Source organism: Boleophthalmus pectinirostris, unplaced genomic scaffold (assembly GCF_026225935.1).
Source record: "Boleophthalmus pectinirostris isolate CB_2022bp ecotype Guang Dong unplaced genomic scaffold, ASM2622593v1 HiC_scaffold_14, whole genome shotgun sequence".
Classification (NCBI taxonomy): Eukaryota; Metazoa; Chordata; class Actinopteri; order Gobiiformes; family Gobiidae; genus Boleophthalmus; species Boleophthalmus pectinirostris.
Genome location: NW_026571047.1, coordinates 13,244,824 through 13,272,094, shown reverse-complemented (window position 1 = coordinate 13,272,094; position 27,271 = coordinate 13,244,824). Strand labels below are relative to the sequence as shown.

Genomic DNA, 27,271 nt, shown 5'->3' with positions numbered 1-27,271 from the left:
GACACAAACAATGTAATTTCTCAACCCGTCCTTGTGCTCTGTCAACAACTTTTTCAAAGTGAGTAAATAGGCACATCTGTGAATCTACTCTATATTTTTATCACAACTGGTGCACGTCTTACTCATAGATAAGACACATGGTTTGACAGCAACAGCAAATAAAAAATGGGGTTTATTGGTTTGGTGTTTAGATACACTTCAGTGTATTTATTACGTACAGTAGTTTAAATCACTAACAAACAACTGTCATTTCAGGTACGGATTTAAGTCCATCTTGAAATTACTGTGGCCAAAAAAATTGAATTACTGTTGGGTAGCATTTGGTGCCAACAGTGATGGAAAGCAGTGATGATGAAAGAGGAGGGGGATGGAAGGACTGTGATGGAGAGAAAGACAAACAGCTGAAAGAGCAGCTCAACTGTGAAGAAAAGGGAGTAATTGAGCTCCAAGAAAATGACAAAGAGAGAAGAAAGGACGGTAGGAGATCTGGAACATTGTGGAGGAGTGGGTGGGCACTAAGTGAAAGACTTGCCATCAATGTCTCAGGGATGCGCTATGAGACTCAGCTTCGTACATTAGCCCAATTCCCTGACTCTATGCTTGGTGATCCCAGACGGAGGTCACGATATTTTGACCCTCTACGAAATGAACTCTTCTTGGACCGAAATCGGGCCTGCTTTGATGCTATTCTGTACTTTTACCAGTCTGGTGGGAGGCTTCGTAGGCCCACCAACATACCTCTGGACATCTTCATGGATGAGCTACTGTTTTATGAGCTGGGGGAGGATGTCATAGACCGATTCAAAGAAGATGAGGGTTTTCCAAAAGAAGAGGAGAGGCCTCTGCCAAGCAATGAAATCCAGAGGAGATTGTGGATGCTGTTTGAGCATCCAGAGTCGTCATCAGGAGCACGCATCATAGCCATTATCAGTGTGATGGTTATTGTGGTATCCATCCTCATCTTCTGCCTGGAGACCCTCCCAGAGTTCAGGTTGGACAAAGAAGCACGAGAGGCAAGTCATATATTACTTATGGTAAACGTCACATACAGTAAAGAATAAATACTTTACTGAAAAAGGCTGTTGAAACAAATAATCCAGTTAAAATATAGGGGACAGTAAAAATCTGCGTTCCAAAAATGTAGCCATTGATAGTGGAAATGAAAATAATCTACATGTTTTGCCCTTAGAAAAAAGGCTGGTGCCATTACTAACATGAAGCAAGCAGTGTAGGCTTTGCTATCGATAGCATCCAAACATGACAACTCTTGGGTTATAATTCACTTAAAGGGATGCAAGCAATGGTTGGGTCAGATGTCTCCAGGACAGTGGGTGTTTATGTAAACACTGACGGTGAGTACAGTGTGCTAAAGGGGAAACCTCTGAGACAAGACCTATTGACCAATAAGTTTGCAAGCCAGCCACACTGTGAGAGAAAGTAATGCTGTGATTATTTTAGTCAACTGTTAAATCTGATACACATGGATTCATGAGGTGCTTATGGGTACTGGGAGTTGTAGGGGAGTGGAATACAAATGGTAGAAGAGAAGGAAAACAAACTAAGGTGGCATGGTGAGGTAAGAAAAGGTCAAACAAGTGACCAAACATATGGTAAGAGTTGCGCCAACGCCTTTCATAGGCTTAGAAGTGGACACTAAAAGGTCTCTCAGAATCAGCTGCATACATTGGGTCATGTTAACACATTCCTCCCAGGCTGCTCTGCCTTTGCACAAGAGCACTGCCAGGAAACTACTGTAACATGTATCTGAGTCTGTGGACTACCCACCAAAGCATAGTGACTGTTTTACTGCTGCCAGTGCTCAGCATATGGGATAGCAATGAAGGTGGACATAGATGCTCAGAGACACTCTCATGTTTCCCTTGGAAGATCTCACAGGGTAAATATAGTCTTAGGAGAGACCTTGGTGGAGATCAACAAATACACATACACCATTAGTAATCAACACTTTGACTGACCTGCTACTGAAAGCCATGAGCAGAGGTTAATTTAAAGTACTATAAAACTTAAGATAATGCATTGCTCCCATAATAGATTTAACTAATCCATTTGACAGTGACAGTTGACATTATAAACCACAGTACAGGGCTACAGTACGTTCTGCAGCTCGAGGCTGCAACCTCACATGGCAGGTGGAGAGACAGGTGGACGAAAAGAGAGATTGGATCGACTATGACTGAAATGTAGAGCTGACACTTTTATGATGCTACACCAAAAGTGAAGCTCAATGTGGTGGAGGATGGGGTATAGAAGATCAGTGCTGCTATGTAGATGAGTCAAATGGCTTGTGACTTAACATATAACCTTCAAATGTATGTTTTTACACACATTTCAATTTGGGTCATAAGAACATGTTGAATACATTACGATTTGTTTGATAGAAAACCGGACTAACTAAGTAGGTAGAAAAAATACTTTTGTTAACCCTTCCCTTCTTTTCTTCTCTTAGGAATATTTGTACAAATATCACTCCCTTCCCAAGAATGTCTCAGAGAACATGCCATTGCCACAGAGTGTCTTCCAGGATCCCTTTTTTTTAGTGGAGACAATGTGTATATGTTGGTTCTCCTTTGAGCTCTTAATGCGATTTGCTTGCTGTCCTAGTAAGACATACTTCTTCAAGGATGTCATGAATATTATAGATTTCAGTGCCATCCTGCCATACTTTGTTACTTTGGGCACTGAGTTGGCCAAGGACAATGACGCTACTCCGGCCACTTCCTTGGCCATCATAAGGGTCATTCGGCTGGTGCGAGTCTTCAGGATCTTTAAGCTGTCTCGTCACTCCAAAGGGCTGCAGATTCTGGGTCAAACCCTCCGAGCCAGCATGCGTGAATTAGGTCTGCTCATATTTTTCCTCTTTATTGGAGTCATCCTCTTTTCCAGTGCAATATACTTTGCTGAAGCTGACCACAAAAACACAGCTTTTATCAGCATACCACATGCTTTCTGGTGGGCTGTGGTTACCATGACCACAGTGGGATATGGTGACATGTGTCCAGAGACTGTTTGGGGAAAAATGGTGGGCTCTATGTGCGCCATTGCCGGCGTGCTGACCATTTCACTGCCTGTGCCTGTCATAGTGTCCAACTTCAGTTATTTTTACCACCGTGAGACTGAATGTGAAGATCAAACAGAATACAACCATGTCAAGACATCACTGTGGGAAGATGAAGAAGAGGAAGATGAAGAGGAACAAAAGGAGGAAGAGGTGCAGGACCCAGAGGCGGAATACTATGCCATTGAGGGCAGATACACCCCAGTAAATAGGACTCTGCTGGACGGACCATGTCCAGCTCATGGTATGGAGTATAAAGAAGGAAACGCATGTATGAGAGAACCACTGGTAACTCAAGTGTAAAGAAGGCATGCAGTTTGTATGGAGAGCCATATGTGATATTTTAAGACTGAGCTGAAAAACATTATTTTAGCAGCTGGTAATATGTCAGCGGACAGGTTTTACATTCTCAGGGTTGTGTTATGAATGCTGTGATATTATTGCTTGTTTTTATGTTCAGTGTTTCAAACTCTGATGTCTTAATGTGGGGAACAGAATAAAATGTGTCTCTAGTTCTAAATACCCATGTTTGAAAATTGAAGTACTATACAATATGAACAAAATACACAATGCTCAAATGCTTTCTCATTTACTTTCAATATCACTGTATTTGTAATTTATCTGTACATTTTGTCCTTCTCTGAATACAGATCAACCAGCCATTACTTGTACCTTGTAGAGTCTAGTACTGGCTAATATTACCTCAAGTAACAAATGCTTTTCACAGTTTAAAAGTACATACTGACAGTTTCTTTCTTTTTTTTCTCCTTTTTTTTTTTTGAGAGATGTGATTGTGTGCTTTTCTGTTAAAAATCAGATGAATGTTTCTAATAAAGATTATATTTTATTAATTTTGGGAGATGTCTGTACATTGTAATGTACACAGAACATGTTTATCATGAAGTTATGCAAGACAAGGCATTATTTCAGTGTATCATATTATATGGCATTGTTTTCTAGTTATTATAGTAGTAGTTTTTCTTTTTTTATTTGTTTATTTATCAGGTTCAAGGCACATAAAAAAAGAAAACATGACCTTTGCTAAGAGGTAATATGTTTGTGCCAGGTTATAGCAAGATTGCTAATTTGCACCTTCAGTCCCTGGACAGGTTGATGTCATAAATGACGTAAATGCAAATACAATACAATGTATATTAATGCAGTCATTCATACAACTATAGTCCCATTATAATCCCATTTACACCTCATGTCGCTGCATTCATTCAAGACATGTTATTATTTGTGTACAGGTTAGTGTAGTTAAAAGCCATTGTTTGGTTATACATGTAAACAATGCATAATTTGTACATGATATGATCTCATGTGGAAGGGTGAGCAGAGGCCTATAGGATCTGTAAGAGAATGACTAACTGGTTGTTGTCATTAAAGGCATGAAAATATGTATTTTAGGCCTCAGTTTTGTAAATGTTTTTTAATGTGACTTTCGTTTTGTAGTTTTAAGACAAGTAATAGACCAAAATATTTAAATTAATCTATTGCTGATGTTTTATCAATTTACTAAAATTGCAAAAGCCTGTGGGCATTTACACTTAAAAACAAAACAAACAAGCAAACAAAAAAACACACAAAAAAAAAAAAATTGTTTTATCAATATTTAAGTTAAGGCAGGAATTCTGAAGCCAAAAGCCAAAAAAAGTTGCAAACTTTTCCATTTCCCAATTGTTCAGTTAGTAATATATATATATAAAAAAAAAATTATACTTAAACCTGTCTTATAAGTGTAAAGTAAACTTGTGTTATTGCAGTAGCCTTACAAATTTTCTTCAAATATTATTATATATTATAATACAATAAAAAAGAACATTAATTTGGTCTCTCATGTGACAGTTTATTCATTTTTAAGCTTGATGTTTCCCTAATTGACCACTAGGGAGCAGCACTCTAGTTACATACAACTACATCATACTCACTGAGAATTCCAGCTCAGACAAACTAACAACTACTTGTAATAAATCTCACATTGAAAAATCATAAATTAAAAAATAAATAATAAATAATAATAATAATAATTATTATATAACAAAATGTGCAAACATGTCACATGCTACAAATTAAACAAACAATTAAATAAACTTATTCAATAAATATGTCTGTGAGATTGTACAATAATATAAATATTAAAGCAGTAGACTATTTCTTAATAAATATTTGTGGACTAACCACAGCAGTTTCCATTCCAAATGGGTCATGAGAGTCCAGGTTTACATAAGGTTGTCTGCCGATTCCTTCTGCAGTGGCAGCCACCTCAGACAGAGTGTTTCTAAGAGGCAGAAATCTTGTGAAGGAGACCACATGTCGATCCTGGGAATGTTTTGGGGCCAAAGAAACAGGAAGTCCATAATGGGAACAAATAAAGCGTGTGTATCCATCAGCCAGAAGGAGTTCCCTGAAGGTGCAATCTGCTTCAGTGTAATGGCTCTGGGGAAGAATGATGTCAAATGTAAAAACTTAAACAGAATCTAACTCAGCATGAGCACTGTCTACAGAAGGTTCTCTGTTTACCTGGCCTCTAAGACGTCCTCTGCCGTCAACACATAGAAAGAGAGACGACTTGCGTCCTATGATGACCACCTCTCCAGTTTGAACAGATTTAAGCTCTAACACACCTGCAAAAAAGGATAGTTGTAACAATTTAAGTTTATGAGATATCTGAAAGTCAGAAAATCTGATGTCTTGTTTTGTGTGCTTACTGTATTGAGTTTGGCTGTCACTCCCTGATACTTGTCCATCCAGTGTTATTTGGAGATACATTCCTCTTCTGTGATTGTCTAAGATTGACAAAGAGAACAACTAAATGTCTTTCTTTCCGATGATAAAAGATCATGTAAATATGCCATTTTAAAATACACTTACCTGTGTAAAGATGTCTTTCTCTCACCTGGTTACCAAAGGCTAAAAGTGGGTTTGAGTCAGGAATATAAAATGACAGATTACATGGCAATAAAAAAAATAGGAATAAAACAATCAGTGGGTATCGTTTATCAAAAAACATTTGGAAATTGCAGATTATAAAAACAATAATAATAATAAATAAATAATCATATGAAAATAAATACATTGGTTAGTTTCAATTAAACCGTAAAAAAGAAGCTCAAGTGTTGTAAAATCTTTAGCATGAACTAAGGTCCTGGTCCTTATAAAGGACTCAGGGGCCCTCCTCCCACATGAGTCAGACTTGTGCATAAATGAACCAAGATTTATAACTTTTTCCGCACGCCATGTATGGATTTTATCCGGTTCAAGAGATCCTTAAAAGGTTCAGTAGCATTTGGTGGGACACCTGTCATACCTTAAGACAGTACTAATAGCCACTGCTTGATATTCAGACTACTGCTATGTGCATTTTAAGAAAAACTAAAAATAATCTTTATTAGATATTACTAATTATACATTTAATCTAAAAACAAACTAGTCAATAATATCAACTGTTATATTTCCAGTTATATGAAACTGTAGATACTTACGGTAATCCATGTGTCTTCTGAACTCCTCCATTCATCTTAAAACACCAGCATTCTTTGCCGCGTCACCATTTAAATAAATAAAACAATTGTGAATATAAACAATTACAATGGGACTTGGTGAATGTGGAAGTAGAAGCCGGAGAAACTGTTTATCAGAGAGCAGCTGTGGAATTACCAAAGGAACCCCTTTAAAAACTCACACATTAGCCAATGCTGTGTGTTCTTTCATTTCAGACTGTATTGTCATCCACCCGTATGTTAGCCAAATGAACTTTTAAATAGTCAAAACTCAAACACATTTATTATTTACAATGCTTTGGATTGGAAGTTTATATAGGCCTATATATATAACTATTAAACTGAACACTTTCTCCTTTCCATCTCCAAGTTTGATATTTTTATTAAATTGAGTTAATTTGGCTGGATTGCATATTTTAAGTAACCTAACCTTAACTTATCTCTAAAATGTAATTTAATTAGTAAAAGCAAAGCTTCCTACCTGTTGAGAAGAGCAAGAATGAAGACCCAAGTAAGAAGGAATGCCTTTTTTCTGCAAAAGCATATAAAATCATCCCTTTGTATGCCATTGGTTGCTCCATTGATGTAAGTTTTAAACATTCATGCTAACTTTTTTCCACAAAAGTTTAACTTAGTGCGTGCGTGTGTGTGTAGAGCTCCTAGAGCTGCATGGTGGAGACTCTCCTACTTTGGGAACGCCAAACGAAACGTCACTTCCTGTCAATATATACGCAAACCATTTCTTTTCTATTTGAATAATTAAAAACCCGTGACACTTTTTACAGTATGTTTTAATTACAGCTTTACAATCATTATCATTATAGTTGTCATATAATATTCATTTATCACCACTACTCTCCAATAATATTAATTTAAATCAACACCATTTCTTTTCAAAATTTACACATACAAGTAGCATATCTCAAATGTTCATATTTTAAAACATATTTCATTTTTTAATCTAAAATGAAATTACAGTCTTAAAACTAAGTATGAAATGAACATACTGTTTTAATACACACACATACATACTGTACATACATACAATAGAAAAATGATAAAAATAAAATACAGACATTTTACAAAGTCCTTACTCAAGCTTTTACATCATAGGATGATTGATATCATGATGTTTTGTCTAAAATGTTCATTTTGGCATGCATATTAACACAGATGCTTGAGTCTTTTTATCACTTTGAATTTTCATATAAAGCACTTGCTACTGGTCTCATTGTCTGTCCTATTCACATTTGTGCATCTCTTTCTGTTATGGCTTAAGAACATACAATCCCCACCCCTCCCCATGTGCACTTTCGTCCGTGTAAACCACTCCTTCCCCGACTGTATAGTATAAGATGTTTCAAGAAGTATGTTCTTTTTCGTCAAAAACAAGTTCACCTGAAAGGATGTGTGCCACATTACCCTTTTCCTCTTCTCAACAGGAATGCATTTCTCCATTTATAAAAAACTATAAATTCATTGTGTCAATACTGCCACCTCACACTCAAAAATAGAAAATTAAATCACAATAGGCGATGGTCACTTTCTACAGTCCACTTTCTACAGAGTCAAACAGTGTCATGCCACAACTATGGGTCAAATGGAGAGAAACAGATGGATAAGCATTCACTCTTTTCTCATCTATACACAAGTCGTTCACTCAGTGTCTTTGATTCTTCGAGACTTGGCTCGAATGAGGTTGGTCATCTTCTTCTAGAGTTCATTTTTATTTTGATTCTTAAGGTTATTTTTTCTTCAAAATATTTTTTCACCTTGGATTTTGTTGGGAATGGGATTCTAGAGCAAGAAGTATAAGAGGACTGTGAAAATGTGTGGTGATGATATATGTAAAATGTTGGAAAGGGCTGCTCACCTGCTGTGCTTATCTTTTAACATGAATATGTTCTGACAGACCCCGACTCTGCTCTTTGACCAGAATTGGCTGTTAGAAAGAAATATATACATTAAAAGGATGGTACTTGGGCCTGAATTGGATTTACAGTACTGTTGTTGGTGGCGGGCTCACCTTCACTCTGCACTTTCCTCAGAGTGACTGATGGAGTAGCTATGGCCGAGGCACGGAAGTTGGCAGGTAATGTCTCAGCGGAATCTGCAGTCACCCCGCGAAGGTCCTTCTCTCGGAACATCTTCCTCCATGACGGAGAGCGCGTGAATGTTTTTGTGCCATCCTGCAGGGACAATCACATAATACCAGCTGTTGTATAATAATGGGGGTTTATAGTAATTAGTACTATTTGACAAAGTAAAGACAATGTTGTGACAGTGTTGCACTTTAAATCTTGTATTGCCTGCAACTAAGTAGTTAGTCCAGTGTAAACACAGCTGAACCAGTTGGCTTCTTAGTAATGGCAAATGATAGTGCCACCAAGTCTCTACAGACAAGACCCTAATGTTGCTACGACAATTGAACAAATAATCAAATAACTGCTCCATGAAGACATAAAATCCCATTTGTACATGTGTTTGAGTATATATTTGTTTCCATATTGTTGTACCTCATCTGGCCGCCGCTCAGTTCCCATGGAGATGAGAGCATTGTACTCTTTCTCAAGGAGTTGCCTTGCCTGAAAGAAGTATAAAAGTGTATGTATGTTGTATGTTATTTATGGTGCTATTTGTTATGATGGTTGTATATTCAATATTGTTAACATACCTGTGTATTTTGATTTGGTATCTGCAGTAAAAGTGCCAAATCAGTGTAGTCAAACGTGTCATCCAGTGCCAGCAGGGCCCCATGGACCCCACTCTCCAACAGGTTGTCCGCAAACTCTTTTAGACCAATAGACTGAACCCAGCACATCACTCGCTCATTGGACCACACCATCACATCTGAGAATGAACACAAAAGTTACAACAAAAACAGGAATGTACCATAAACATACCTATTGGTCAAAATTGTAAACCTTGATTCTGATGCTGGCTCTCGTCTCGCCTTCTCTCCAGCTCCTTTCTGTCATAATTCAGGCGTTTCAAACACATGATGCCATAGTGGAGACTGACCCTGAACATGAGAACAAAGTGAAAACTGAAATCTTAAAATATGGTACATACACAACACATTGGGGCCAAACATGTTGAGCACCTGATTCAGAATTTGGCCCCAAAGTGTAATTTAAAACAAAATGTGATACATCTTTATAGATTAATGCTTTGTTTATGAATTTTAGCCCTACTGTAGGCTTAGTGCAATCCTGTTATACACTTGGTTTAGATCTAGTCACTGGTGACTTGAATGACTCTTTGGCGATAATATCAATTTGTTTGATCCTTACCTGTGAAAACTGTCCACCATTTTGAGTTGTCCCCTCAGTTCTTTCTTTGTGAGGTGATCGAGCATGCGAGCATCCACTAAAGATTCCATGAAATAGGAGCGATACTGTGGAAGACCCAGACTGGGCAGCCATTCATTTCCAACCCATTCATGGTTCATGTCTCCATAGGCCAGGATCTGACAGGGACAAAGCGCAGGAGCACAGGAGAAAATGATGATAGTTTGAATGGCCTCTCTTTCCCGCTCCCAAATTCCCTTGCGGATGGTTCCTGTTATTTGGTGACTCATGCACTTATTCTAGTCGGAGATGAAAGAAACCTCATGTCTGAAGCATGTGACACTTAGCTCTTTATAAATATTTGTTTAAGAGAGGAACAGTGGCCCCAGAAAACACACGTAATATAGGTCCAGTCATGTGGTGTGAACTAACCTGATCCCAGCTGAACTCCTTCTGCTCCTGGTGGCCGTGGCGGAAAGGAAGAGCGAGAGAAAGGGGACAAAGAGTCGCAAAGAGAAGCAAGGGTCGCCAGGAGGGCAGTGTTGTGGTGGCAAAGGGGGGTCAGGGTGGTACAATGTAAAGAGCAAGGAAAGCAGAAGGAAAAGTCTTGTTAGTTGAGTGAGAATGAGACGGAGAAACACTACATCAAAACAGAAACTGGGGGAATAGCAAGGGAAAGGTGTAGCCAAACACGCCTAATCAGAGACACAGACAAAGACAAAAACTTAATCAAATGGCAGGATCGAGTGAAATCTCACTCTGAAATAATAAAAATAATTGAGCTAAAAAAAAACATACTATCCCCCACTAACATTTTACCCCAATAAAAAGATATTTATACCACATTTGAGTCTTACTGGTTTGGTGGCAGCAGCGAGAGACTCCATCTCAGCATGTGTCATCCAAATATTACTTGTAGACTGCAAAGACAGTACACAGATGTTTTGTTAAATTCCACTTAGACAAAAGTATGAATGATGTCACTGTGAATGATCTTGTGTTTATTCTGTTTTTATGAGGTAGACCCTTACAGAGCGTGTGCTTGCTGGAGCAGATGGGCTGGTGAGGGACACCATTTCCTGGATGGCCAGGCGTAGTTTGAGTCTGTGCAGTGGGTTGCTGATACCAATCTCTCTCTGGATCTCTGTGTCGGAAAGGTTAGCCATAATGGCGCCACTTTTCACATTGGCACGGCATGCTGCCACATACCAGGCTGGCATCCCAACCCACAGCTAGGAAACGGAAAGCAGTGTACAGTTATAAGTAGAAAGCAATTCTAATAATGCTATTTAAATGAACCATGTGGCCTATTAGAGCAGTGCCAGGTTGTACCTCGAGCCATGTAACAACAGTGGGACCGTCCCACGAGGCAAAAGGCAGACCCTGACGACAGGCCTCCTCCAGCAGGTCGTGTCTGACAGAGAGTGGAAAGCCAAGTTTGACAGATTACTTTAAGAGATTAGGCTGTAATATCTCACCCCATCTTCATGAATAGAAATTCACAGAGCACATTAGCTGCTCAACACTATGGTATTTTTTGGCAATGTTCATTCATGTAATGTAGATGGGTTATATAGAAACAGAGCTGTAAATATTTCAGAAATGTGAAAACAAAATATAGTCACAAAAGGTTTTACTTCTTTTTGCTTCTGCGATCTTTTTCCACAGTTCCTGTCCCAAGTTTAGCTAAGCCTAAGGGGTCAGCTGATCCCAAGTCATCAGATGGAGTAGATGCTGAAAAAAATGTTATGACAAATATAATTTCAACATTTCCTTTTTGGGAATCTGAAATATGATTATTCACAAACCGAGTGATGCTGATTCCCGACCAGGGGCACCCATTCTTCCCTTTTCCTTTTTACCAAAAAGACGTCCAATAGATGACTTAATGCTTTTCTTTTTGCTGGCTTTGTGCAGGGAATCTTGACTAGCAGTTGTGGCTCCATCAGCAGAGAGGCTACACATAGACAAGATCAAAGCCATTGCCATAAATATTACATTTTTGATTCATATATTAATAGTTTCCTTTTTTTATTTACCTGCGAAACTCTCTGTGGTCATCTAGACCTGCACCTGGATGAGTGTGTGTCATTCTGTCCAGTCTCAGAGCTCGGGGAACAGGTGGAGGGGTGGAGTCTATCAGGGCAAGAGCTCGGCATTCTTCACCCTCTTTGCTATTCTATAAAGGTAATTTATAGCATTTTAGTAGTGAACAGTATTTTAATAAAAATGTAATAATCTATAAAGCAACTCTGGTGTGGACCTGTCGTTCTGTCTCCCTGGCAGGAGAGTGGGGCAGGCGAGGGGTGGAATGTCCTGAACTAGGAGGTGAGGGGGACGCTAAGGTGGAGGAGGTGATTGAGGGAGTGATGTAGCCCCGACCCCCCAGAGACGAGGGGGGCAGTGCAGGGGCATCTAGAGCCACACTGCTCACACGGCTCTCGATCTCCTCTGCTCTCATCTCTGTGCTCTCCTTCTCCTCCTGGATCAGTCTGTGAGCAGGAGGAGAACTTCAACATATGTTCTTTAAGTAGTCTTTAAATAAAAGAAGTAAACCCACTTAATCTCTTTGTTGATGGCCTCCAGTTGCTCCTGAAGCATGATGGCCAGAGTCTGGACATCTGTCTGTCCACTGGGAGATAGCAACTCAGAGCCGAACAGTGTCTCCCTGTCATCTTCATCGTCAGAGCAGCCTCCCTCCACTCCACCTTCAAATCCTGGCATTCCACTGCTGTCCCAGTCACCATACTGACAAACACATCAACAGACCAAATGGGTTCACGAAACCACCTCCAAGCAAACAGTTTACAGCAATTTATCATACTCATAACAAAATACTAGTTTGATTTTAGATTAAATCTGTCTTGTTTGAGATTACCTTATTACTATCATCTCTGCTGCCCCATCGGCCCCGGTGTGTCCTCCTGACCACCACACCACCTGAGGAGTTGCCGTAGCCTGCTGGCAGGGAGCCCCCTCCCTGGGGGTACCGTAACTCAGATGAGCTGCCAGGAAGAGATCTTCGGAAAAGGGTGGAAGGGAGAGAGCTCACGCTGCCTGCCCTGAGAACACAAAAGCAAAATACAAATACAACTTAATCACACATAGCTGATAACATTTTGTTCTAAAACTGCCAAAAAATGAATGTCATATGAATATTAGTGATGTGTCAAAAGGTTTGTAAGGCTAGGAACAGGTTAGGTTTATATGCATACTTTAAACACATACTTTCTTTCATGGTTTGAAAATCAGGTACACCAGCTTTAATCAAGACACTTCACCACACTGACTAGTATGAATGTCTCGTGTGTGAGTGATTGGTCATTGAAAGGGCTGATGTTGCAGATTGGCAGCATCACTTCCGTCAGCCTTATGCCTTATGCATCTTGGATCTTGCAAAGTTTACACATGAAATTTCACTGTTGAATTTGAGGGCTTCGAAATATTTATGATGAATATTTAAAAGGTGTTTTTTTTTATTATTTTGAAATTATAAACACATTGAAAAAGTATACCTAAAAATTCATCAACTGAAATTCAGAATAAAAATAATTCAAACAAAAATTCAAAGTTCTGCGGGATTTAAAATTCAAAATCTGATGAAACAAATTATCTTCCATAAAAGAGTAGTGAATATTTTTTGTACCAAAATGACTATGTGACACTGTCGAATTCTATGTGTATCAATAATTAATAAAATAAAATTCAAGAACAAGGTAAGTGCAGAGCAGTGGGCATATGGGCATAAACAGCAATATGGCATCCTTAAAATAAGAGATTAAAAATTTATTCCCAAAACAACTTGAAAGCGGAAACAATTATAGCATGGTTAAAATCTATTTTGAATAATATGTCTGCTTTAAAAAAAAAAAAAAAATTCTACAGCATCACTCACAATGTTTGGCAAAGACAATATTTAGGACATAGAGCAGGGGTTTCAACACTAACCTGGAATAAGAGGATCCAGGCCGGCCCCTGAGCTGGTCCAGCTCCAGTTGGATGCGCTCCAGTTCAGCAAGGAGCTGTTCCTAAAGCACACACAGAGCTATCAGCACATAGCCTTGGCTATATAATGCACAGAACAGGGATATTCTTTAGTAACAAACAGTAATAGAAACTTCACGTGGGCTTTGTCACCTTCAAAGTTGGAAATCACAGCAATAAATGTGAGAATAAACAGAGAGCATCAAGGATTTTAAAAGAAGACTTCACATACAAACAAATGCAAAAAGTGTAAGTACCTTATTTGCAAGAAGATCATCCTGAATCTTCTTCATATTTGACAGTTCTTCTGAAAGTGCATTCTGTACATAAAGTAAAGATTAATGTTAACGGTTCCCCTTAGCAAACAAACACAGCATGAATGATGAGTGAAGCACCTTCTCCTCCAGGGCAGCCATCCTCTCTTTGAGGTGCAGCTGCAGTCTCTCATTAGACTCAGACAGGAGCTTGTCCACAGTATCTGACAGACGCTTGTTGTGCTCGTCATTCATCTTCTCTCTCTGCCTCGCCTGGAAACACATGGACTTGAACACTCAGGAAAACCCAAATAAAAAAAAAAAATTTCATTAATCTGTATCATTGTACCCTCTGAAGCTCCTGGTTCTTTTCCTCAAGTTGGGCCTCCATTTGTCGAAGTCTCTCCTCAAAGTTGCCATGCCGCTCTTCAGCCTAATTTACATTATAAAACAAGAATATTAAGTTCCAATAGGTTGAGGACAACCTCAAGGGCCACAGCCAAATGCCTGAGCTCAGATCAGAATGGGCTGTACCTTGTTGAGGGCTGCCACTCTTTGGGCGAGCTGGGCCTCGATCTCAGGCAGGGTCTCAGCCCTTTGCAGGGTCTGCTGCAGCTTTTGTTTGGCCTCATCCAAACGTTCCTGGAGCTGCCGGTTCTTCTCTTCACTCTGATGATTCACATGATGAACAATTCCTTGTGATTACTAAGCATGTAAGTAATTTTAGCTTATCATTAATGCATTTATATTGGTAAACTGTGATGCCATTCCATTCAAGAATCAGGATGCAAAAAGTATTTTTATTTAGTTCAGTTTTGCTTTCTACTTACTACTGTAAATTCAGTGCCCCTTACCTGTCTGTACAGAGATTCTTTGCTGGCCAGTTCATTTTCAAGCTTGTCTTTAATATCATGGAGAGAAGTCGCCTCCCTTTGGGCACTGAGGTACCTGCACAATAACATTTAAAAGACAGTGGTTCAATTACATAATTTGTATGAAAGTGTACCATAAATATATGATCGGACAGTGTCTTGCATAGTTATGTCTGTCCTTTTTTTCACTATTATCTCTTGTATATTCATTATGAAAAAGGGTAATGAAATTTATGTATGACGTCTGGACTGTATAATTAAGTGTCAAAACACTTTTACACACACATTGTCAGCCAACAGGTGAAGCATATGGCCCTTCTCTTAGTGCCTTGGGTAAGTTAAAGGGAGAATTTTAGAAATTTTATGAAACAGAAAGCATACCTGCGTTCTAGTGTTGTGATTCTTTCCTCCATATCCTCTCTTTGGCATAGAGCCTGAAAACCACAGATATACATACAGAAACACTGATTTATTTTCCTACATATGTGTAAATGCACGACTTTACATGTAATAAATATTTGTATAAATTAAAAACTACATTTGGCTGATACATTTTATCTGACTAATTATAAAATACTGGATTTTGGAAGTATAAAGACAGATCGGCTTGACAGACCTCCTTGACTTCCCTTTGCAGCTTCTGATTGGCCTCCTCTGTCTTCGTCACTTCTCTCCTGGCGGCCGCAAGCTGTTCCTCTATTTCACCAACCTGATGGGACGCCGCGAATGGACACAAGACAGCAGTGATGGAGAATGTATGAGTCAGTGCTGTCATAGTGTAAACACAGATGTAACATTGAGTGATTACAAAGGCCCCTGTGGTAAATCTATTGTTCCAGGGCAAAAAGACTGATGCGATAGATAACTCCACACACTGTCTCAGGAAAATCATAATCTATCTTCTTTTGCTCAGGTATTTGGCCTCACACTGCTCAATCAGTGTTTATAACCAATATATTACCAGCGTTTATAACATCCAAACATACCCATCCCTATGCCATACTTTAATTGTGATTACAGCTGTAGTAACCTAACTGACCACCAGAGGGAAGAGAAAGACTAAAAGCATGTGTGGCCTTTTTATTGTTTTATCTCTTTCTGGGATCCATAGTGGTGAGGACACATCTCTTTCTGCCTTCACATCAGGTACAATATCAGGTACAATAGGGTGCTCACCTGTCGACACATGAGGGCTAGCCTCTCTCGGAGCTGGGACAGTTCAGCTCTCTGCCTCTCTATCTCTCCCTCTCTCTGCCGCTCCAGCTCTCCATCCTCCAGGCTGGAGGAGGGGCCATTAGGAAGGCGCTGAAGTGATGACAACACACAATGAAATGCGAGTGATAAAGAGAGATAATCAGTTAGAATCAGTTGAGCTTCCACATGAATAGTGAGTATATTTAGAAGCACACTGACACGCCATGATACCCATACATCTACTGCTCTACTGACTGTGTGGACGCTAACACAATACACAAACAACTGGAGCCAACATGCATGGAGCCCTCCCTTACATCTTTCCCGCCGTCCACCCCTTGTTGACGTCTTTTAATTTGGTCTCTTAAAGAGATTACCTGCAAAACAAAACAGACCACACCAATTAGAGTACTTTCTTCATATACAAATAAATTCAGTGGTGCCCAGTAACCCATATAATAATGATACCTCTTGAGAAGATGCTGCAAGTTGATCTTCTAACATGGACACTCTCTCAAGGGCCACGCGCAGCCGTTCTCGGACCTGTAAATTACATTGAAAAGCAGAAATAAAGTACAGTTGGAGGGAAAAAAAGATAACTCTGAATCTGATGTTTGTGTTGTTTTATATGAGACATGACAGCACCTTTTCATCTAGGGCCTTGTGGTGCTCAAACAGGGACTTGAGGGCCTTCAGGACTTCCACCTCACTGCTGACCCCTGCTGGAGACTGCGCCTGTCGCTTCACTACAGTCATCCTCAGACTGCGCTCGTGACGGGACACCAGACACTCCAGGTGCTCCAGCAACAACTAAACATACGGAAGAAAGTTTTGACAAAAGGTATAGAGAAGAGTGCAGATTAAAATATACTAAAATAACACAAACCTGAATCACTGAATTTGATTTCACTAGTTAGCTTTTTCATTCAGTGTGTCAATATCTGTGACAATTGTAAAATTGTAATTTCGCTCCAAATTGCACTGTTATACTGTGAGAAAATAATTATATCAGAAACTTAAAGGTGCACTAACTTTTCTGGTAGGGCATTACCACTTGTCTCCATGGAGATGTTATTGCTGTGCTTGTGCTAGGAATGCTTCAAAGTATGGCATTAAAATTATTTGTCATTTTTGAGTGTTTTTATTGCACAAAAATACCTTGAAAAACACGTATTCTTACTTTGAGCCACTTTACAGATCTTACAGAAGCAACAATATCTCCATAGAGACAAGCAGGTAGTGGACCCAGAAAAGTTACATAGCGCAGCGTTAAATTAAGAGGAAAAGCACTGAGGCAAAAGAGTAGAAGAGAGTCGCACCCACACAACCAGAGCGGGTGAGGAAGCCAACACTGAGGCTGTTATCGTGCAAAAAAGCAAAATGGCGCCTAAACATCTTACACGTGTGTTGTTTCTCTCCGCCTTGAGCTCGGCAATCTCCTCCTCTCGCTCTAGAAGCTGCTCTCGGCAAACGTTCAACTCCTTCGTCAAAACTGCAAACTCCTGTGGAAAAGACATGCTGCTTTTAGGTGTGAACAAAACAAATGTACATTCTGCGGGGATGGGTGTTACCTCATGAGTAGAAACAAACTGACAAGGTTTATATTTGTATTGATATGTTTTTTTTTAACAGTGAATATTTGGTCCTTATTTAACCGCTATGGGCCTGAGGCAGTGCACAACATAGGAAGTGTTAATAGTGTAGGCTGCAATAATTTTGGTAATAAAATGTCCTTTACAAACAAGAAAATATGTTCTTTATATTGGAAAATAAAGTTAAATTAGCAATGTAATTATTTTTCTTCAAACATGTTCACAAACGTATCGATGTACTCTTAAGAAATAATAGTATCAGTTATTGAAATTTCTCTCAAATGTGTACTATAAACTAGGGCTTAATCAAATTGAAATCTTGTTGTCAATGATCAGCCTGGCTCTTTGTAACTGAGAGGGCTATGGGCAATCCTCTGTCAGTCTGTATTTCAAAATCAATCATGATTTTAGAATTTATTTTTGATGAGGTAGTGGAACTGAATTCAGATTTGAAAGCATACATTTTCAATCTAATTGCAAAGCCCTGGTAAACAATGGTTACAGTCACCAGACAGACTCTGTGGTGTTTTCAACTCTGAACTACAATCAGAAGGAATACTATTGTGTACAGAAGAGTGACAACAATGATGGCATGCTATAATGGAAAACAAATCTGTTTTTGAACGTTGGAACTATGGATGGACATGGAAGGCTAAATCTAACATTTACCAATAAATATCCTGTGCCAGGGTAAAATCAAACGCCAGGATAAAACTTTTTCCATAAATCAAAAAAGATCCATGAAGAATTTGCTAAAGATGGATAGCCAGAAGTATTGAGCCCTATGAGTCCATTGTCCAGTTTAGACACAGTCTCAGGCCCATTGTGAGTCCATTACTATCAGTCCTAACAAGAAGCACTCTGACTGCCTTAAAATGCCACTGTTGATTGCAAAGGGTAAGGTAGATGAAACAACAGAGATGGTAATCACCCAGCATATATGATGTAAAGTACAATAAAAAACATGTAAATCGCTGACACACTTTCCCCTCCTGCTCATCTGTGTGTGTGAGCACTTGTGGACGGATTGCATCACAGTGTTACACAATGGCCCAGTTCAACAGAGCACACCGCATCTCAGCATCATTCACATCACCACGAGGAACACATTTGCAATGAAATCAAAACAGCATCCTAACACCTAGGCCTGTCATGATATATTGTTGAACAAAATATAGACAATTAACAATATAATATTAAAAATACATTTATACCACTTATTTATAACCCTAAAGCAGGAAACCTACTCTAAATCTACAATATTATTAAAAAATCATGAGCTGCAATAAATAAATAGCAGAATGAGACACTTTAGTACTCAGTTTGTATCTATAATGAGTCGTAGAAGTTTATTCAACCTTTAACAACTTAAATCTTAACATATAGCCAAAAAAAACAAAAAAAAAACAAAGATTATCAGCAGTGCAAAGAAAATGAACAAATAATAAATATTGACTCCCAAAAAATATTTTTCCAGCTTACATGCATTGATCGATCAATACAGTAATTACCCTGACAGACCTGCTAACCCCATGCTCAAGGTTTAAAGATTATTATTGACAATACCAAACTGACACACTAAAATACATGATATGTAGCCTAAATATAAGTAAAGATGGAAAAAGAGCATTAGAATCACTGTCCACAGATGGTGACACAGTGGGCCCATTGGCTCTTGGCCTCGTGGAATTGGTGTCTGCTTTGGATAAGGGTCTGTGTCACAGTTAGTGTCCATGTCCAGCCCTGTAGACTATAGACCTCATGAACTTATGGACAACAAATTGTACTGTAACAAGTCTGATCATGTGGTTAATTTGGGATAAAAACACAATTCTGAAAAAGCATAAGAATACAAATATTATAAGTAGGGATGAATAATACCGATACTGGTATTGAATATTGGATATAAAATCAGTAGTCAGTTTCCTAGTTGGACTCTTCTGACTGATGTAGGCCCAGGTCATTTCATGAACTTTAATTCATACAAAGCTGTTCAGTAAGTACTTTTTTATACTGCATTATTTTTGTCATGCACTACTTTGGATAACAAGAAAAAAAACTAAACAGTGAGAAAATGGGCCAATTGTTGCAGCTACTAAAGCGTAATGCAAAAGGGAGATAGAAGATCATTCACTGCATTAGTGAGAAGATCAACATTAGCAACGAAATGTCTTCAGACGTGGAGCAGGAAGTATTTAACATCCACTCTGTGTCTCAGTATGAACTGTCACTGTTCAGGCTTACTGTCTCATAAGCCCCTTCACAAGAGCCACCAAACCATCAGGAGCAGGAGCAGGATGCTAACAGCTGTTTTGCCCAGATTACATATAAGAGAAATATACAGAGCTAGCACTATTCTATCAGTGATATTCTGTTTAGTGTTTGGTGTTCTTCCATATCATCAAAGCATAACACAAAACCATCTGATAGACTTAGACTAAGACAACACAATACTTGCAGCAGTTGCAGTAATTTTAAAGGTCCTATATTATGTGAAACTGACTCTTGTGAACTTTAAGACCTGTTAAAATGCTGTTATGTTTTCAAAAATATACCTGGAGTTGTGTTTTGTTTTATTCAGCTTAAAGCTTAAAATGCTCTGTTCAATCTTGTGATATCATGAAGTTAACAGCTACCTTTTACCTTTAGTTCGGGGCTGAAATAGTCCAAATGATACTAATAAATGTGTATGGTGTTTAAAAACACAGTGGAGCACTTCCTATGTTACCACAGGACATCACAAGGTTTAACAGAGTGCTTTCACTTTGAGAGAGGAAATAAATATACAGGGTTTGTGTGTTAAACATGTGCTAATGAAAACAAAAAACAAAACAAAAAAAACACAAATCCAGGTATGTTTGTGATGATGAAACAACATTATAACATAAAATAGAAAATAGCATAGTATGAGCCCTTCAATGTCAAAGCAGACCGCTTTTGGCCAAATAATATTAGAAAGTCAAAAAAGCAACAATCTTTGGTAAAATGTCTCATCTGAGAGATTACAGTTCTGTGACAAATATGTAATGGTTAAGGTTTTCAGTTACAAGTTGACGATAATAGAGAGAAAATGTTCATATATTTTAATAATTCTCAATGACAGACTATATCAACTTTTGTTACATTTAAGTTCATGAATGTGAAATACTGTGTGAAATTTAAGTTAGTCTGGCTTTACCATTTACTGTTCTTTTAGAGCGAACTCTTTCAAATTATAATCAGGATAATTTGTAGCGCTGCTATTGGAATTAGACTGGCTGTCCGGCCTCCTCTTGGTCTGAAAACTGCTGACAGAGCCAAACTTTTGCATTTGAATGTTTCTCCGTGACAAAAATAGCTGCATGTGTCTTCAGAGAGTGCATACCTGTGGCAGTGCGATGGACAGCTGCCGCTGTAGAGACTCCTTCTCGTGTCCCAGTTCTCGGAGGCGAAGCTGAGCTGTGCCTAAACTCTCCTGCGTCTCCCGTAGGTTCTCCAACAGACGCTCCCTCTCCGTCAGCATGTTGACCATCAGGGACTCCAGGTTGCCCGTGCTTCCTCCTTCATCCCCACCCCCTCCTCCTCCTCCTCTGGGGTCCCGGCCGCTGAAGCCCCCACCGCCGCCCATGGCACCCCCAGGACCTCCACCCGCCCCGACCCCTGGCCCGCCCGGAGAGGTGGGCCCGCCGCCTGACCCACTGCGCCCATCCTCAGAAATGGTGGGCATCACTTCGCACATCATCATGAGACCGTGGCGTTTGAGCTCACTTGTTACTTAGGAAATATATAGGATTGGGATTGTGCGTGCAAATGTCGTGCCTTGTTTTTCTAAAGTACAAAATATAAATCATTACTTCTTTTCAAAAATAGCATTCCTTTGGTCATGTCCGCATTATAATCTTATTGCCTGGAGACTTTTATACTTTCTTATTTACAGAACGAAAAGCTGTGTGTTCCTATGTTACATAAGTATAGGGCGGCTCTATGGGGAGCTGGTCAGTGGGTGGCTGGGACTGGCACAGGAGAAGCAGGGAGGGGGCGATGGGAGCAGAGGGGAGAGAGGAGGGCGGGTGCTACTCTATTGTGTCCACAGAGCTCCTCAGTGCACCATCCGAGGGAGCTGCCAAAGAGACAAGACAAGGGACAAACAAATGTTAGGTCACTTATTACAGCCAAGCCAATGCATGTGGTCTGTTAGAAAATGTCTAACAGATCATGAGAAATCTACACTTACAGCAAATGCACATTTACAAATTTGACATATTTCTATATCTGTTAGATTATCCCATTGATTATAAACAGATAATATTATGACATTTAATCAGAAATGTGTGTATAGGGTTGTGGGCTGGTTCGAATTATTGGTTGATGGTATCTTGGTCAACCAAAACTTGCAGACTATTAATTTTATTGAGATTATAATGAACTATACATGAGATTACACCAGAAAGGAGAAGTTAGTGAGAGAGTTAGCTGAAGATTTGGTATTTTTTGGTATTTAGATGTAAAACTTCCTATTAAACTCACAAAGTTTAATCTGTCTTTATAAAGACATAATAATACATTGTTTCATAGTCAGCTACCGTTTTCATTAACTGCTGTGCAGATGTAGGGAGTAGTTTGTGTCAGATACATAGAGATACATAATAGTTTTGAGAGTTTTATCCATACCCCCTTTTTAGTTGCCTAATCAACTGGCAAAGCCTCGTCGACCAAGAAGTTCTTTACTTGACTACAGGCTTACAGAGTTAGCACCTTTGTTTGTAAGACTACACAAACAAATTGCAATGTTATCATATTTTTGTATCTCTCCCACCTCTAGTAGAGATCCCCTTAAATTGTCTGACAGTGTCATATTTTACACTGTAAAAAGACAATTTAAAAAAACTTTGCAACAGTTGTATGCTTTATAAGGTAAAAACTTGTTTAGATAGAGAGCAACAAATCCATTTGACATTACAGACCAAGACTTATTTTAATATGTCTATTAATTACATATCAACACTGCATAGAACTGGCTAAAACATATATTACTATTTTTTACCTCATATTTTCCATTTGATCGTTTCTAATTAAATCAAATAAATATGGCTTGAGAGTTCATGAACATTGCCATTTCCAGTTCCATTAAAAAATCTAAGGATTAAATATTTAAAATCTATTATATCTGCCACAGGATTGACTGACATCATGATCTGCAAATGATTTGATCAAGATTTAATAAATATTAATTCAACTGAAACAAGCAGTCTTTTGACAACACTGTTCTTGTTTTCAATGTTTATTGTCTTCATTTACTTACTTCATAGTACCTTACCTTACCTTTGTCACTACTGCATTCTAAGCAAAACAGACCTATTAAAATAGTAGGGCACTCAGATTTAATTCACCCTGTACAGCAAATGATAAGAAACCAGTGCCACAGTCAAGTTTGCTAATTGTTTGTTTTGTTTCTAAATTATAACTCTTCTAAATTACTTTTTTTAGTAGACAATCATCTGTCTCTCCCTCCAAACCATGCGCCAGGGCTGTATAGATTCAGGCAATCAACATTATTATAGTGAGCTGAGCCTCTCTTCTCTCCCATATTCTTCACTGTCTAGTCTACGGTACTCTGGGGCGCGTGCTGGCCTTTATACTTTTAAGTGCTTTGGACTGATTTAGTGCCCCATACAGGCCCGGGTACGTCAGAGACTGGGCAGCGCTATAAGAGTGCTTTATCCAACCAAAATCATCTATTGTGTGAATCAAAACTAGTTACAGAACAACCTGGTCATAAGCTATTATTACATGAAGGCCCATTTTGGACATAATAAAAATAACTGGTGACTGAAGTCCAGCTTTAAATGAACTGTTTGTGCAGGAGAACTGGCTCAAGCACCAAGGAGCCATCATCATCCAACTGACTTTATTGCAAAGACGGAGTAATCACAAACAAATTATGATTGTATTATAACAGAACATCTAACCATAAATCCTCAAATAAATACACAATGAGACAACTACAACACAGACTTCAATTTGAAACTTTACCCTTTGTAACTTTGCAGTGTAGGGTCATCTTCTAACTGCGGCTTATTCATTACCAGCTTTAACCACTGCTCACTGCCATTATCTCCTTGGGCAAAACACATCTACCTTGCCAGTGTGATGCCAGTGTGATGCCAATGTGGTGTGTGAGTGACTGGTGCTAGTGACTAGAAATGCCAATGGCACAGAATGGCAGGCAGCCTGTGGGCAGATACAGGAGCATTATCCTAGCTATTCTGATTATTATTTTAGGTTTGAAACCTAAGGTTTTTTTCAGTATTGCTACATTACCATGTAGCATCAGTGAAACTTTTTTGTGAATTGAATTTGTCAAAATGATGTGAATTGTAAGAATTGTGACCCAACTCTGATATTTATGGAGTTTCTGCAACTTCCAACATTTTAATGGAATTAGCTTGAGTACATTTGATTGATTCCAATCTCTAGTATTATTTAAAATATGGTTTTAAGGTTTCTTGCCTACAATATCAGAAATATGGCATCTTGCATGCTGCCTATTTTTATTTTATTTTTTTTATGAAAAGCTAAATGAATTTGTCAGACATTAAGAACAGGCTTGTAGTAAGTGGCAATGGCTATAAGAATGAAAACAAATAGATTACTGTAAGTAGGCTACCATCTTCTAACAAGTTCAACAGAACAGTGATACAATACAATTGCCAGGAAAAATGTAAATGATTGTGTGTATATCAGTGGCAGAAAATTGTTTGTTGACATTATCCTGACCATTTTGCACACCAACTTTGTTTGTTCAGCTGAGGCTCTGTTATCATTAGTCAATGTTAAATGTGAATTTTAAAAGGAACCAAACCCGAACTAAACACATAACCAGGACTGTATCAAGTAAGCCTCAAGTTCAGGTCTGAACCTAAAAACAAGGTATAAATCAGTATCCAGCCACCAGAATGTCCCATACAGCCCTGGTCTGATCATGTTCATTTGTTACTAGAGGATGTGACTAGACCTCCTCTTAAGCCAAAAGGAAGCTTCAGCTCTGTAATAGACTGACTTCAGCAGTTCCATTGGTGTCCACTCTGTTGTGTGTGTTGTGTCTGCACATGTGGGTGTTTTGATTATCCACATCATCAGTCCAGAAGCCGCCTACTCTAGACTCAACGCTCTGGCTTTACACCCTATTCAATGCCACCAATTAATACATGTACAATTACGCATAGCATCCGATTACGCGTGAACAAATATCTAATTCGAGTAATAAAAAGGGACTGCAAGCTCCTGAAGTAGACAGTGGGGCGGGGAGAGATGGGTTTGCAGGATGACAAAAGCAAGACGGTATTTGCTTTTGCATTCAAAGGCATTTCCTGCAGAAAGGGATGATGCACGCACATTGCTTGGTTATATAGCAGAAACATATAGCTACTAATGATGAACGTGCGCCTTCCCTCTCCTCCCTCCACCTCCCCCTCGCCTTAATACCACGAAACGGTACCCTCCGGGCAAGAAACGCATCATTGGAATCGATAAGTGATTGTCGGCAGCTGGGTCGGGGGGAATCGGAGTCCACAGTGCACTCATTCGGCTTAATGGCCAAATGACGACGCGCATAAGACTAGGCTACTGTATACCTCCATATTCGTAATGTATGGAGGAGAGGTGCATGAGCGAGCTTACGTGCACGCGCATATTTACATTCTCATAGTAAAGCCCCTGTGTGTTAAAATGAAAATGCACCTTGGTGTACAAAATGGAAGAGAGGATGGTGATAATGTCTGTTAATAGGCCGCGTAGTAGCTCCACAGTTAGGCCCCGTGTGACAGCAGACTGAGAGGCTTGACTTGAAAAGCTCCCAACGGCAAATGCTTAGTTACAGCCATGATTAATTATAAGCAACACATAGTAGGCCAATGCAGAGTGGCAGCATCTTCTCCGGCTTACAAGGACTCCCCCCTCCTTCGCCCCCTCTCGCACGCCAACAAACTGATTAAAGAAGCGGAAAAGCGCGCCCCAAATAAACGATACCACCGCACACCTGCCCAAAGCCCGAGTCTATTCCATGTCATTTGCCTCCATTCAAACGTCCCCCTCCCTCCTCATTCACACACATGCACTGTACACAGCCACCCCTCGAACCTTGACAACACCACGTTAAGAGGAGGCATCGTTAAGCGCTACATCCTAGGCGTACGGTCGAGACAGCATCACTTGGCATGCACTATTTTCATCGCGGCGCACGGTTTTATTTGCAATGGGGTAACTGGGTTGCATAGGAAGGGGCGGTGTGAAGTTGCATCCTTACCACAGTCATCGCGGGGAGCCCGTAGTGTCCATGTTTGATGTTAAAAATTCCTCTGGCCCATCTCGGCGGTTCGTTCCACGGTGCTTCTCGCTCGAACCGGAGATAGCGCGTTGATGTCTCTGTTTTTTGCCCCCGTGGCTCGTCTCCACATGTAAACGGCATAGGGGGGTGAAAAACGCGAAGAGAGATGATACGCCACCTTAGCACGGGCTCCCCCCTCTGTCGGATTGGAAGGTAATGGGTCTTAAAGAAACATTCTCTCAGCGTTCTCCGCAGCTCTGTGATTTACGCACACGCACGCCAGCGCGTCCTCGTACAGGCCAATCAAAAGCTGATAAATGAAATGCAATGATAAATCTGCAATTTTCCTTTAGATAATATTCTGTATTTATGGAATATTTAGATTAAATTAATTAAGTGAGAAATTATGAAATTCTAAAACTGAAAATTGTTTTAAGTTTGTTTGAATTTTTTGGTTGATTAATTTATTCAGATATATTTTTACAACTAGGGAAACAATAAAAAAACGAAATTATTAGCATACAAAATTTTATAGCTTATTCTGCTTCTTCACTGGAGCTGGCTTTAAATATACATTTTATTTACGTTTGTTGAGCATACAGCTTTAATACAATGTTATAACTCTGTCTTGGTATATTCTTCCATATAACTAACCCCGTCATGCATATGCTTAGAAGTGGTCATTTACATAGTTATTATCATGCATTAACATGTCCAACATGTAAACAAATTAATTTGAGCGAGATTGCTATTAATATGCATGTGAGTATTGGTTTCCCATCTGCAGATATAACTCAGGTAGTGCAGGAGGGCAAGCCAACATAAGGTGGTGCTGTCTTTAAGCGAGAGAGGGCCTGGGAAGGGATGATGTAATGTGTTCTCAGACAATGATGTCATCGACTCAGACACGGCGAGGATTTAAAGTGACAAAGGCCTTGTGTTTTTTGCACCGAATATAGGCAGAAAGCAGTACTCCATCACCCAAGGGACCTTTACAGAGCGGAATAAAGACTATGCCTGTGCTGGATATGCAAAACCATTATTAGGCAGAATAAACCAATAGCATTTCTGCATTACTCAACAGGTTTATTGATGAATGACAAATTATAAAACACAAACGTTTGTTTTCCATAAATCACCATTTAACATTTACACAAACTGCTTATAAGATTCAAACAATACAAGGAATGAAAGGGTTAAT

General features: G+C 39.3%; 3 protein-coding genes across 3 annotated transcripts; 1 reads left to right on the top strand and 2 right to left on the bottom strand.

The window, feature by feature from the left end:
• Positions 1 to 172: 172 nt before the first annotated feature.
• LOC110159696 (potassium voltage-gated channel subfamily A member 7-like) lies at positions 173 to 3,409 on the top strand. The gene is made up of 3 exons (XM_055150451.1): positions 173 to 1,004; positions 1,520 to 1,537; positions 2,468 to 3,409. Exons 1-3 carry the CDS (start codon positions 336 to 338, stop codon positions 3,377 to 3,379), a joined length of 1,599 nt encoding a protein of 532 aa, XP_055006426.1. The 5' UTR covers positions 173 to 335; the 3' UTR covers positions 3,380 to 3,409.
• A 1,786-nt stretch (positions 3,410 to 5,195) lies between these two features.
• On the bottom strand, positions 5,196 to 7,225 carry LOC110159733 (fibroblast growth factor 21-like). Its single transcript, XM_020924341.2, has 6 exons — positions 7,061 to 7,225; positions 6,562 to 6,613; positions 5,951 to 5,989; positions 5,788 to 5,865; positions 5,600 to 5,703; positions 5,196 to 5,515 (listed from the first exon to the last, which is right to left on the bottom strand). The coding sequence occupies exons 2-6, from the start codon at positions 6,590 to 6,592 to the stop codon at positions 5,228 to 5,230; spliced, it is 540 nt and encodes a 179-aa protein (XP_020780000.2). The 5' UTR covers positions 6,593 to 6,613; positions 7,061 to 7,225; the 3' UTR covers positions 5,196 to 5,227.
• A 695-nt stretch (positions 7,226 to 7,920) lies between these two features.
• LOC110159734 (liprin-alpha-3) lies at positions 7,921 to 21,486 on the bottom strand. Its single transcript, XM_055150165.1, has 32 exons — positions 21,444 to 21,486; positions 21,130 to 21,332; positions 17,574 to 17,675; positions 16,819 to 16,983; positions 16,642 to 16,716; positions 16,470 to 16,550; positions 16,156 to 16,284; positions 15,596 to 15,688; positions 15,361 to 15,413; positions 14,962 to 15,055; positions 14,642 to 14,776; positions 14,457 to 14,540; positions 14,249 to 14,380; positions 14,111 to 14,173; positions 13,818 to 13,897; positions 12,748 to 12,889; positions 12,430 to 12,617; positions 12,121 to 12,361; positions 11,954 to 12,036; positions 11,678 to 11,850; positions 11,507 to 11,603; positions 11,202 to 11,283; positions 10,901 to 11,101; positions 10,727 to 10,789; positions 10,302 to 10,328; positions 9,873 to 10,048; positions 9,504 to 9,601; positions 9,254 to 9,429; positions 9,096 to 9,164; positions 8,606 to 8,768; positions 8,453 to 8,521; positions 7,921 to 8,376 (listed from the first exon to the last, which is right to left on the bottom strand). Exons 1-31 carry the CDS (start codon positions 21,484 to 21,486, stop codon positions 8,469 to 8,471), a joined length of 3,564 nt encoding a protein of 1,187 aa, XP_055006140.1. The 3' UTR covers positions 7,921 to 8,376; positions 8,453 to 8,468.
• Between the last annotated feature and the right edge of the window lie 5,785 nt (positions 21,487 to 27,271).